The sequence below is a fragment of the Gossypium hirsutum genome, chromosome D13, assembly GCF_007990345.1.
Source record: "Gossypium hirsutum isolate 1008001.06 chromosome D13, Gossypium_hirsutum_v2.1, whole genome shotgun sequence".
Classification (NCBI taxonomy): domain Eukaryota; kingdom Viridiplantae; phylum Streptophyta; class Magnoliopsida; order Malvales; family Malvaceae; genus Gossypium; species Gossypium hirsutum.
This window is the reverse complement of record NC_053449.1, coordinates 36415279-36429893: the sequence shown is the minus strand read 5'-3', so window position 1 is coordinate 36429893 and position 14615 is coordinate 36415279. Positions and strand designations below refer to the sequence as shown.

Genomic DNA, 14615 nt, shown 5'->3' with positions numbered 1-14615 from the left:
CCTTGGGCTGAAACTAAAGATCGGATCTAAAGTAGAAGATTACTTCATATTTCAGTGAGTATTTCAGTTATACAAATGGAACTTTGAAGAGTAAGTTGTTAATTTTTGTTGAACGTTAACATTAAAAAAAAGGGCTTTGTATGGGGTTGTCCATGTTTGAGAAATTGTTAAAGGTATGTGATTGGGTTTTGACGATGTTTCTATGTTTCTTGAGCAGTGATTTCTAGTTAGATGGTTGGATCTAGAGTTTTGAACGACAATAGGTAAGGATCAGGTGAGCTTCTACAGTGACCCTTGTATATATAATTTGTTCATCCTGAAATATATCTATATGAAAATAATTAAACTATGAATCTAAAATCATGGATAGTATGGAAATCATACTTATACGAATAATGAGATGAAGGTATGTGTGTGGGATATGAATTTCGGCAATTTCAAATTTGTGAATGAATAGGGACTGAGTTAAGATTAAGTTAAAGAATAAGTAGTCTGGTCAAATGTGAGTTCTCTCATGATGACTCTTGTAAATATTTTAGATAATTCATTTATAATCTAAGTTCCAGAAGAAATGAATAAGTGCATATGATCATTGAGGATAGCATGAACATTTGATAAGAATTTCTGGAGTCTAAGTATGTGATCAATTTTGCATGAGTGTTGTGATGTTTAATCATGACTACGTATGTGTTCATTTGGAATGTATACTGTGAAATGTGATCTTGTTAATATGGTTGAAATATGAATTGAAGTATAGTTTGATTAAAGAATTGAGTTAGTCAACCTGAATGTGAGTCTCTACTCTGACTTTTACATGTAAATTGTGGGTATAGACGATTAAATAATGACAAAAATTGAGTATCGACTAAACAAGTAAAACATAAAAGAATTGTGCAAAGTAAAGTTATTGTGAAAAATTACATGAATGAAAAGTAGAATGATGCGTATGCAGGTAAGGTTGAATCAAGAAATGGGTATAAATTAGACTTGTAGTTTGATGAAAGGTTAGATGAGCTTGAGTGCATGGTAATTGTGATGATGAATTATACCTATGAATGAATGAATCTTTGTTGAGTATAATATTTTTTTCTAAAAATGAATCTAATAAGTTCAGGTATACATCAATTGTTGTTTTAGTATTAGAACATTGAAGTATAGTTGTAACAGTATGTCCGAAATGTATGATGTGAGATGGGTGTTATGTTGATTGTTCGTTGGTAACCTAAGATGATTATGCTAGTTTGTTTTAGTGCATGATGGGATTCTGGTTAAAAATTGAGCTCCAGTATTTGTTGAAGACTCGAAGATACATATGGCACAGATTTAGCCTGAATTGGTAATTTATTGTTGTTTTAAAGGTTAGCCTAGACTGGTCACATTAAAAGTATGGTACCCTCTAAAACGGAATTATAAGTGACGATTACCTAAAAGGGTTCTCTACGTGTCCTAGGACGATGACGGGCAAACCTCACAAAATGTGAGTCTAGACAAATGCATATCGTAAACATGCTAGGAAAGGAATGCCTTTGTAACAATATACGAAAGGAATGCCTTCGTGGCTGACTCTGAAAGGAATGCCTTGATGATGTACTCTATATAATGGCCCGTATGGTGAGTTTTGTGTGACCCTTGTGGCATGTTCTACCAAGACTTTCTGGTACACTGTGCTTATCCACCCTTATGGTAAGCTCTGAATAAATTTTGATAGTTCTGTAATAATTACTGATGAGAGAAGGTTATGATATGTCCAAGGTCAGGGGTTGAATAAGATCCATGATATAATTGAATAAGCCTTAAAGAGGATTTCTTAAAAGGAAATGTGTATATGTATGTTAATAAGGGTATCCGCCATGATAATCTACTAATGTTGAATATGAACATGTTCGTAACTATGTGTGACCTAGGAAATAGTCAATGTGAGTTTGTTTGTGTTATGTAATGTTGAATTAGATTTACTTGGAATCTACCATATCTAGTTGTATAATGATTTCTATTGAATTCATATGTAATCTAATTTTTGGTTATCCTAAGTATCTGGGGTCTTGAAATAGAGTGATGTGAAATTTATCTGAAGGATCTATGTAGCACAACATCAGTATGGGTTTGTGTGGTATTAAACCAAGGTATGAATCGATCAGTTGTTGATGGTATTATTTCTGCGTAAGTACTTGCCAACATGTATGAGTATCTACCTGCGATAAATGTCAATGAACAATTATTTGGAATAGGAATATGGGTTAAGACATGGATAGTTGGAAGGGTTTTCTGAAGGAAAGTTCTGTGAATAAAGTAATATGGGATGAAAATTTTATGAAACAATGGAAGGGATTTCCTTAGTTTACTAAATATGAAAGATTAAGCATAGCAAGGGTTTGATGACTAGCATATATAAGAGTGATAAAATTGTAATCGTATCAATTAAAGTAAATGATGCAAAGTAATAATGACTCATAGAATTTCATAAAAGATTTGCAAAGTATCATTCAAAAGTATGGTTATAGAGCTCACCAAGTACTCTTTTACTCACAAGGTTTGTTATTTCATTTCAGGTATTTGAGGAAAGTCTACACCTAGAGGGACAATGCTAGGAGTTCACCAAGATGGTGGCGAAGTGGGCTATTATACATACAGTGGAAATTTTGGCATGGTCTAGGAATACACCCTTTTTAGTCTGTTTTGTTAAACTTATTTTTCTAAAGATTTGTATCTAAATTCACATGATAAACTATTGTATGGCTTTTTTTGCCCTTATATATTAAGCATTTCAATTGGAATGCCACAGGAAATGTTTTAAAGAAGTAAGAAATTGTGAACTAACTTTTTTAAACGGTTAAGTTTTATGTGGTAACACCTGAAATCTAGATGCAGTGAATCGGGCCAGATTTAGGGCATTACACAAGTATTATGTGCTAAGGGAAGTGCAGAAGACAAGTAAAGTGAAGCCAGTTTAGTGCAAATCTAAGGACCAAATGGCATATACTTTTACTAAGTCTTTCCATGTTAGTCGATTTGAGTTTCTTAGGAACAAACTTGGTGCCTACAACACTTGAGTCAAGAGGAGAATGTTAGTGTCTTAAGGGCTGCAAAGTCTTTTTCTGTCATTAAGATAGTCTTAGTCAAAGTCCTAGTCTCTAGGGAGATTGTTAGCTTGTTAGTAGGAGTTGGAAGTTGAATTTGTTAGAGTTTGTTAGCTTAAGTCGTATATATAAGCATTGCTTGGTTAATGAATTTTTATCATCCTTTTTAGTTTATGTATCTTCTGTTAACTCTCTGTTAAAACAACACCCTTAACAATCCTCAACAGTCAACTTAAATGAGATGGATTTCATGATCAACCAAATCAACATTGTCCAAAAATATGTTGCAACTTTAACACATCATCAAGATAAAACTTCATCGAAGAATCATTAAAAAGCACACTTCAAATCCATAGTCAAACATAATAAACGAATCCCCTAGATAAGCTTTGAATAGACCTGACCACATCTCAAGCCTCAATGCTTTTTCAAAAAAAAAAATTCAAATAGCTTGCTCAGCACCATGTTTTCTTCACCTAAATCTACTAAGCCCAACTCCTTTCCAAGAGTTCACATGTTTCCACTTCAACTAGTAGAGCCGCTTCCTCTTGCTACCGTAACAAAATCTTATTTCGATTAACAATAACTCCTTTAGAAATTGACTTCCCATCTATCTTTGAGCTTGAATCTTCAACCAATAAACCCTTGCCCTTCATCCTACTCAAGGGCGATGTAACATGCCAAACCTGGCCCAATAATTAGATCCAAGTATGATGTGTCACACTTAAAATCGGACTAACTTTCAATTATTTGGCAGAAGCTTTATAATATTTTACAAAGTTGTAAATATAAAACATGTCAGGGTTAATACATTACAAAGGTTTAAATGACATCATTAGCAGTTCATATCATCTTGCGTAGAAGCTTTAAATAAGTAAACTTCATTAAATAGAATATGATGACTCAAATCCAGATATTGAAATTTGATAAGGTTCTTATAAAAATAGTGTCTTATCAAAATGATATTTCTTTATACAGATTATGATACAAGCAGCTCAGTCCAATTCAAAGGCCATAATAGAGATGGGATTAGTTTCCCTCAAGGCCCAACCACGAGATCCAAATCCAAGCAACTAAATTCAAAACTCAACTCCTTCGTTCAAGACTTTATCACAAAAAAAATTCGAAAAAAAGAGTTGAAGCTTCAAGACGATGGATTTCAGAGCGAGGATGAATTAGAAGGGATTAATTTGTTTGTGAGCCTAAACTCGCAATCTATGATGACAAGCCCATGTGGAGAATATTTTTCAAAGACCCTAATCAATCCCACAAGATTAGGCGTTTCATATTGGGTTCGAGTCCTAGGCTTAATTCTTTTTATACATGAGCCCAATATTGTATTATTTATCTCTTATTATTTTATTATTTTTTATTACGAATTTTCTATAAGTATTAAGTATTTTAAGTTATTTAGGAGTTTTATGTTAACAAGAAATTTTTGTTTAAAACTATTTCTTGTTTAGATTAATTAGAATTTTAGTATACTTTAGATTTTTATTTGGATGTACTTAGCTAGCCTATATAAAAGTTTCTTCATTGTTCATTAAGGAGACAATTGTTTTCATTAATAAAGTTTTCAACTCTGAGAGTTTGTTTCTTGTGCAAGATTTCTATCTTGTGAGTTTTTAGTAGTTTTCTTCTAGATTTTTTTCAAGGAGTCATGAGAATTCATTCTTCACCATTCAATTTTCCAAGGATTATTTCTTGGAGGGTTGATTAGAGTCATTAGTTGAGTTTATTTGGATTTATATCTCAAATGGTTTAATTGAACATTTATCCTTCTATCCATCATATCCATCTGTTTCTCGCTCCATCTTTCACTTTGCTTTAATCTATCTTTTCGCAATTTAGTTATTATTTTAAATATTTATCCTTTATTTTAAAATAATTTCTTATTTTTGTTATTTCATTTGCTATTTTCTAAATTTATTTGGTTTCTTCCTTTCAGGTCACATCCAAATCTTTCCTTCTTGAGTCAAACAACTTGAATTTGATCCTTCTTCTGCTTCCTCCACCCTAATATCGTATCAGATATTTTAAAAATACAATTATACGTCGTCCCCAAGCGTCATGCATGATACAGAACAAAACAGTCAGCTCACAATAGCAGCATTCTAGCGTAGCCCTTCCAATAAACAGTCTCCCTTCAATCAGAAAGCCTGAGAAGGAAAAGATACAGAGTAAGTTCATACGAACTTAATGAGTTCCAAAAAGACATTATACATATCTTTACTTGCAATACAACTGAACTTTTCAGATGGACTTACACATAATAGTCATAGTACCCCAATGGCGTATACAGAACACAGACAGACATAGTACGCCAACTTACTTAACACATTGGTGTATACTGTATGCTAACCTAACACAACTCAAACAACCCATCTTCATGCCAGCCACGTATCTAGAATTCAGAATCAGAAGCATATCAAACAATCTCGTTCACATGCATACTCCCTTGTAACGTAGTTTGTGCAAGTGTACACAGTCGTTCAAGTAATAAGTACGTAAAAATGAGTTACCATCTCCACAGGACTGTGTATGTTAATCAATTATTTGTAAAATTATAAATTCACAATTTGATGTAAAAACTCAATGATTTTGATGGTGATCATTAAACTAAGTAAATTAATTAGATGCAAATATTGATCCGTATGCAATTCTAATCTAGATGCAATTTACCTAAATGTATGCATGAATGGCTTTAGCAACAAAAACAATCAACATTAAATGGGCTAGGATAATTATATTAATCAATTCAATTTACTTTATCATGCTTAACAATGTTCGAAAATACTTCCATGGAAACTCGATCTTTCATGAGTTTCAAAACCAAATTAAGTCATTTCAGATCTTTTACTTAGTGAAATATGTATTTTTCTGATCATATTAGACTAAGGGATTCTTAGCATTTATGCGAAGTCACAATGACATTTACGTTTGCAACAGTTTAATCATATAAACGCAAAAACCATGCAAGATAATAGAGCTAACTAAAGATATTACAAACCTCAACTTAGTTGGGTTTAAGAATCTAAATTGAGCATTGCACTTTTCAATTATGTGTCTACTAGTGGTCGTTTGGCTAGGATCGTTCAGCTAATCTGAGTACACCCAATCACATATGAATGAAATGCATCATGATATTAATTGAAAACATGACTGACTGAGGCCTAAACATGTTAAACATAAATAAAATAGATCTTATTGATTTAACATACTCATTCTAGCAAATAGGATTTAAAATATCATCATTGATGTCAAAAACAATAAACTCAAAGCAAACATGATTAAAATAAATAACAATAGGAAATAGCAAACTCTATTCTATTCAGTTCAGTAGCCTTTCGGATCTATCCTGGCTGATTCAGTTCAGCAGTCTTTCAGATCTATTCTGACTAATGCACTCATCCGTTCTACTCGATGCTTCTTTTGCTAAGGAGTTCCTAAGGTGGCCGGCCAAAAGATGCTTTTGACAAAGCTTTTGCGGGTAAAGGATGGAAAAGAGATGGGAGGCTATGCAAGGGAAGGAAAAGGGGAATGGAATATAGAGAAAATGCTAATGAGAGAAGAGAAATGAGTGTTGAGGAATGAGGGATTAAGGGTTTGGTGCATGGTATTTATAGGTAAAGGTAATGGGTAGAGTTAGCTAAAAATAGATTTCCAAAACCCTTCTTTTTCTATCACACATGGCCAGTCACATTTCAAGGAGAAGGGGATGACTAAGTCTCCTCATTTTGAATTCAAACCAAGGCTATTTATAGTCATAGGGTGGACGGTTTCAACAGTGAAGTAGTTGGGTTGATTTCTGATTATTTTCCAATTGTAAAAACCTTCAATTAAATACCCCAAAGCTTGCTTTTAGGCTGTCATCTACTTGTGCCGAAACCGAGTTTTAGTTCCTCCTTGTTGGATGGTTTCTCAATCCAATAATGTAACAGATATGTTCATCTTTTAGCACCTCTTTTACTAGGTCAAATTATCAACCTCATGACCCAAGTTGCATGGTCTTGCTGTCCATATGAATTAATTTATGCATGGCCACATTTCATTCACATTAATCATATCTTCAATGGTCCTCCTGCATAGTGAAAAATCAAATATTAATAAATTAACATGAAATAATATAAAATATGTACAAAAATCATGTAATTAAGCACTATTCCATATACTTTATAAATTCATGCCCAATATTACTGATTAAGTAAATTTCACTTATTTTAATAATAATTACTCAAGATTAACATATTTATTAAGTAAAAAGGTGGTAAAAATATATGGAAAAACCCTATATAATTTTGAGTTTACATCCCCTTTAACTCCTCATATTGTTTTCATTCAAATTGGCATGTTTTATCGTGATCTGTCAATCCGATTTGCAAAATAGTTACCCTACCAGAGGCTACACAAACATATCTCCTCTTCTCTATCACCACAGATCAAATTATATTTCTCATATCAAAAGTAGATGGTAATGGCTTAGGCATGAAGGATGGTGCTCACTTCATATCACAAACATACTGAACTCAAACTGATGACACTGAATGATCATTAACCACACATCACCATTCATACTTTACATAGGTGGGTTATTTACCTTACACGAATTATATAACAAAGTATTTTACAACACATGGAAGTAAGAAGGAACTCACCAGAAATTCTAACACAAGTCTACAAAGCAGATCCTTTGTCTTTATGTTTGGACTCTCGTCAACTTCTTAAGCTAAAAGAAAGATAATTGTACACATCAGATCATCAATCTATCAAATCTTAACATGCATGTAAGAATTGATAACACAAAATCTTGAAACATTAAGTTTCCTTCCTTTCACACCGATATGTATTTTTTAAAAAAATACTCAAAAAAATACGGATATACAAAGTACAAAAAAATATAGGTGCCGCCGGCATGTCAGGTGGCACCGGTGAGAATTTTTTTTACTGGAAACGAAAAAAATAAAAAATAAAAAGTTAAAAAAAATAGCCTTAGAAAAAGAAGAAAAGTAAAAACTCAAAATCCACCAACAAAACAGTTTCCTTCAACCTAAAACTAAAAGCTTTGGGTCTTCACTTTTTGTTGTCGAAAATTTTAAATGTTGAGAAAACTAAATATCCTTAAATGCTGAGAAAGATGAAATGTTTTCAAAGATATAAAGAAGAAAGGTTGATAAAAATATAAAATAGTACAGTTGCTTTTAAAACTTTTAAATTAAAAGTTGTTTCTTTTTTCTTTAATCCAAAAATTAGAAGTAGTTAGAGATGAGAAGCTAATTAATTTGAAGTTGCCTTAGAAACAAACAGGGAAAAAAAAGTTGAAAAAATGGTTTCTTTTTCTGTAATTAAAAAATTCAAAGTAGTTTTGGTTCCCAGAGATGAGGAGCCAATTAATTTGAAGTTGCATTAGGAATAAACGGAAAAAAATAACTGAAAAAATTGTTTTTTTTTTATTTGATCAAAATATTAAAAGTAGTTTCGGTTTCCTAATAGATGAGGAGGGAATTAATTTGAATTTGCCTGGGAATAAATAAATAAAACTAAAAAAAAAAAAAAGAGCTAAGCATTTGATTGGAGAGTTAATTTTTTCAGTTTTCTTTTCCTTTATTCCCAAGGCAGCTTCAAATTAATTGATTCCTCGTCTCTTAAAAAACCGAAACTATTTTTAATTTTTTGATCAAATAAAAAAAGAAACAACTTTTAATTTAAAAGTTTTAAAAGTAACTATATTATTTTATATTGTTATCAATATTTCTTCTTTGTATCTTTAAAAAGGTTTCATCTTTCTCAACATTTGAAATTTAGAAAAACATTTGAGGATATTTAATTTTCTCAACATTTGAATTTTAGAAAAGAAAACCATAGGAACGACATCAAAAAGTAAAGACCCAAAGCTTTTTAGTTTTCCTTTTTTCTTTTCTTATAAAAGTTAAAAGTAAACTGCTTTGCTGGTGAATACGAAGTTTTTACTCTTCTTTTGCTAAGGCTATTCTTCTAACTTCAGTTTAATTTTTCCATTTCCAGTCAAAAAAAATTTATATTCTCGCCAGTGTCGGGGGCATCAATAATTTTTTTTAAATCGACATATCCATATTTTTCAGGTATTTTTTAAAAAAAATACATACAGAATACAGTAATGGTACTAAAAATGATTTTTAAAAAAAATTAACCATGACATAATGATTAAGAAAAAGTTAGATAGTGCTGCCTATGTGTTAAAAGACACCAGCAAGGGACTATAACAAAATATCTATTTTCCTAAATAATTTTTTGCCTCCCCATTTTGATAAATAATTATTTTTTCTCACATTATTTTGGTAAAAAATCCAAAACCCGATGATGGTATAAAATTAGATACGAGTAAAACACTTTCGTCCTTTGTGAAAAGGATAAAGAGTCTTGATCCTAAAAGAGCATATCTAAAATAAAGTATCATACAAACAACACACAATTTGATTTGTTGTACCCTAATAAGCAAGATTTAACTGTTCTCCAAATAGACATTGGCATATAACTAAACATTTTAAATGAATCAAAATCTCAATTAATTTATTATACTTTTATCGAAACCACATAAAAGATGATCTCAAACGAAAACTATTAACCTAACATATCCGGAAATATATATAATAATTACACATGAATTTTACCTTTAAAAATCTTTACACATGAAAAAAGTCGTTCAACATATTCATTCGGACAAATTAGTAAATCTATTCATGGAAGGACATCCAAAAAAGTGTTGCATATCTATTCATAAAGTGCATTTAAGATTTTCTTGCATCAACTACCTTTTTTTTTTTTGGATTCAAGATTTGGTAGGATGATAGAGCAAGTACTGCCTGACAATATCAATGGCAAAACATGGGATATTTCAAAATCTGCCATGAAAGAATTCTCAAAATAAGAAAAATCAGATCGTAATAATATAACTAAACATCAGATAACAACACCAAAAATCTGGTTTCCAAAACAAAAGATTCAAGAACCCTAAAAAACAATGTTGAAAAGCATTGGCTCTGTGATAAGCACGAGTTTTGCCTTTTAGCTCTCACTTCTTCTTTGCTGCTTCACTGGCCTTGGTCTATTTGAAACAAGCAAAAACAGTTAGTCAGACGTTTACAAAATGACAGCAGTTCAAGTAAGGTAAGTAAAAATGTCGATCAATCTTACCTTCTTTACTCCACGGATCTTCTTAGCCCTGTTCTTCCTTTCCTTCATTTGTTTCCTCGATTTCTCTACCTTGGTATCGAGTCCATTCTGAAACAGCAGCATAAATAATTAGTTTCTTACATTACATAGGGACCTTTTCAAAGAGACACCGATATAGTACAACTCAGAACAACCACTAGGAATACAAAAGGTATGAAATTGGGAAAAGGCCTTCAGAGTCAATAATGAAAACTGGCTCAAGCTTTCTTCATTAGCAGGCAGTCCTCAAGCACAAATTAGAGCACCAAACTCTAGTTCCAAATACAACACTTTAAGTGCTAGGTTGACTCCATGCACTATAGTCTATGTTACTTGGACTTAGCTAAGAGTGTTAGGTACGAATATGTTTTAATCTTTTCTAAGTCCAAACATGGGTCAGATACAAGTACTTCAACAAAAACAAAGAGAGGGAGTATAACATAGAATTGAGCAATGCTTAAAGTGTGAAAAGAGAATTCTGCAGATAAAGTCCATAAGAGAAATAGAATTCAACATGTTAAAGCAAATGCAGCTCATACAACTAACAAATCCAGAGAAAATATAGAATAGAGCCATCAACAATTACCCTGATCAGCCTGTACTTGGGCTCGTACTTCTTGGCGTTCTCAACAGAATCATAAATCAAACCAAATCCAGTAGATTTTCCACCTCCAAAATGAGTCCTAAACTTGAACACAAAGATTGAATTGGGGTCCTTCACCTCATACATTCTAGAGAGCTTTTCCTTCAACTCCGCCTAAAGACAATAAATCAACAGTCAAAAAGCAGTTAATACAATCCATGGTACACGACCAGTTAAGATAAGATTCTGATATTATTGAAAAACATTAAAGATTTACCTTGGAAACATTGGGTCTTCCAGGATGTAGAACGTCAATGATCTAAAAAAAGGGGGGGAAAAGTCATGTTAACAATAAACTCAAACAAATATTTTTAAGCAAAGAACATATTTTACTATAATCGCATTTTTTAAGCAAAGAGGTGTATTGTATTCAAATAAAAATTCAAACAATGTTCTAAATTAAGCATCTTATCAGCAATGCAATAAAATCGCAAATTTAGCAACTATATCCTGTAAGTCCCTTATTTAATCAGATCTATAAATTGAACATTGAACATTGAACATTGAACTAAACTTGGCTAACGAGAGAAAAGAAAAGGGCACTCACAAATTGCTTCCTGGAAAGAAGCCTGTTGGTCATGAACTTCCTGGTCCTAATAGTCACTGCCTTGTCAGCCATGGTCAAGCAAAATCTTCTTATTTCCTTTCCGGCACAGGTCAATGGTAAATGCTCTGAAGGCTTTCAAAAGACGACAGCAGCAACTCAAGCAAGACAACGGAAATGGCGAGAATTTATACCACTGATAATTAGGGTTTTGCTTCTTTTTGGGGCTAAGCGAACTTTCTATGAGTAATGACACTTGGATTGGGCTAACAATTTTAGAATTTGATTGTTTTAGGCCTGACCCAACTTTCTAGTTTTGTTGGGCTATGCCAGAATTCGGGTATTGAAATTTCATCAAAATTGGATAATCAAGATTTTGTTTTGTAATTAATAATTATGGTGGTGTTTAAACTTTTTCTTCTTTGGAATAATACGTTCAATGAATTATAATTACGGATGGAAAATCAATCTTCAACTATCGATTAATTTTGAATTGATCCGTTCTGAAATTGTGACAGTATATAATCTTTTTAAGGTAAATTTAGAATTAGAACTTATCATGATGCATACACCAATCAGTAGAGTTAAGGATGAAAAATAGAGAAATTAAAAATTAATCCGAAAATTATTTCAAAAAAATATTTTATAGAAGTTAATAACTTTTTTTACTTGCATGAAAATTTATGTTTTTAGAAATATTTACGACTAGAGCTTATTTTGTTAAAATAAATCTAAAAATAAAAAATAAATATAAAAAACCGAAAACTAAATCAAATCAAAAAAGTTCAAACAACCCAACCTAACTGAACTGGTCTCGCTCTTACCGATCACCGAGTCTTAAATTTGTGTAAAAGTATTTTCTTCGGTATTTCATTTTTTTAATGATTTTTTAGTAGAGATTTACAATTAAAAAGGGTAATGTTATCCAAACTCTTAATTTTTTTTTTTGGTAAATATGCATGAAGGAATCTTTCAAATACACGAAAAAGTTAGGGAAATTTTTTTTAAATATTTCCATATAGAGTACATACACGAATCATTTGGAGAAAAGGAAAGAAAGATTTATGGTGCAAAATGGGTTTTCATTGTTTGATTTTCCAACATAAAATAATGCTTAGGATCTTCCTTTACAGATCGATTATCAACTGGTTGTATGTTGTCATCTGTTTGTTAGAGATTGAATGATTTGCTCCAAAATAGGATTAGGAGAGGGAAAAGGTGAAACATATACTGTTTTATCAAAAAGGGTGGATTTTCATTGTTCAAACACTCTTGCACATTTTATATATACCAACAGCATCAACTGGGACTCTGGGAGGGGTGTTATTCATTGACAGAGTTTTGAGTATCCGGATCGGAGTAGCTTCTATTCTTACAGTCATGGAAACCGGAGTCGAAATGCTTGAAGAATATGATATGAATCCTATTTGTTGATACCAGGTAGTGTTGGAGTTTGTACCAAAACTGTCCAAGAATCACGATATTATGAATGAACAGCAGAGAAGACTGAGAACCTGTCAAACACAAGATTGAACTTCTTGCATTACTGAGAACGGCTTATCTGATTTTTCGTACTCTTCGTCCAAATGGCTCTATCGTGCGCAAATTGGACTATGCTTGCAGCTCCCCTACTTGTCCCTTATCTCATGGTGATGCACCGATTTGGTTGATTCATTTGGTGCTCCATCAGTCATATAATTCTCAAATTCCTAAACCAGAAAATTAATCTCTTCGAATCGGCCATACATTGAAGCACATTCGTTTCTACAACACTGAAGAAGTTGCAAACCTTTGATGCCTGCATTTTGCGTTAAGAAATCGAAGAGGGAACTTGTAGATGTACGGTTGGTAGCACAATCGTGACAGAAGTTCACAAACCGGGGTGTTTCCTTGACTCCTTGCCCTGTCCTCCAATCCAGTACTAAGCAGGTAATTCCCCATCGATCATATCCACTATTTTAGTCACATCTTGATCAATGATATCCAATTTAGCAACCATTGCGGTAGCAACACTCCATGCGGTATCAATTTCAATGTCGAATGGGAACTATGTATTTTGAATACGACCTGCAAGTTGACAGAAAGAGCAAATACTAGTCAGATTCGGGTTTCCACATTGAAAAAAAAATGTTGAGGAAGTTCCTAACCATCTTTATCAGCGATCCAGAGTCTCAAACAGATACCACCATCATATCTCGTCTTCCCCTTAATGCTTATGTCAAGATCCACAGCATGTTCATCCTCCTGATGCTTGAAAAGCTCGGTTTCAGCAAGATGATACCCCCATTCATTCAGGGTCTCATAACTGTTATGATAAGAAGTACTACTGAAATGAAGTTCCGGATATGGTTGTCGAATGAGAGGCCCCAATTCATCAAGTTCTCTCCTATACTCCAGTGATCTTAAATCATCAATCTGGAGAAAAGAATCATTCAACAACTCTCTTGCAAACAACCTCAAAGACATAGTTGCCAAACATTCCTCCCCAAATTGTCAGACTTCTGGATCTTTAACCTTATAGAAAGCATTCGATTTTCTACCAAGGAAGTATGAAGCCTCAAAATGTTGTGTTTCAATGTCTTAAGAAGATGACTTTCACAGTAAAATCTTTCGAAATCTTCAGGGGTTTGTAAAATATCATGGAGTTTTACTTAATTGCAAGCAACTTCAATCCCCTCATATTCATCGAACCAACCACACATTAAAACAAGAAGAAAAAAATCTGGGTATTAAAAATAAATGAGCAAAAAAAGTATTAGATTGGAGTTATCATGATTCTCATTCATACACTATCTTTGAAGCTCCTTTTCCAAGGATTTCATTCTACTGAAACAAAAAAGAACAAAAAAAGTAAGATCAAAGAATCAAACTAATAAATAAATAAAAGAAAGGAGGAGTTCTACTCTGCCATATCTTCCAGCTGGATCAACTTCATCAAACTCAGAACAATCTGTTTCATGATGTAAAAGATAATTCATTCTCCAAAGATGTTAAAAAGGAAAAACAGTGTATATTTTCTTTGACATGAAATAACAATATCTAATTTTGCATAGCTTTTCAGAAAGAGATAGAGAGATCAGAGATGATCAATTATTCACCCTTTACCTCACCCGATCGTTGATCAAGGTAGCAGCATGTCACATTTGTTGCCAGAGCACCTACA

The 14615-nt window shown here is 32.5% G+C and overlaps 1 protein-coding gene and 1 pseudogene across 1 annotated transcript; both read right to left on the bottom strand.

Moving 5' to 3' along the window:
- Positions 1–9804: 9804 nt before the first annotated feature.
- Positions 9805–11695, bottom strand: LOC107918537 (40S ribosomal protein S24-1). The gene is made up of 5 exons (XM_016848116.2): positions 11456–11695; positions 11126–11167; positions 10852–11022; positions 10248–10334; positions 9805–10158 (listed from the first exon to the last, which is right to left on the bottom strand). The coding sequence occupies exons 1-5, from the start codon at positions 11525–11527 to the stop codon at positions 10126–10128; spliced, it is 405 nt and encodes a 134-aa protein (XP_016703605.1). The 5' UTR covers positions 11528–11695; the 3' UTR covers positions 9805–10125.
- Positions 11696–12969: 1274 nt separating this feature from the next.
- LOC107919184 (serine/threonine-protein kinase WNK1-like) lies at positions 12970–14411 on the bottom strand (annotated as a pseudogene).
- Between the last annotated feature and the right edge of the window lie 204 nt (positions 14412–14615).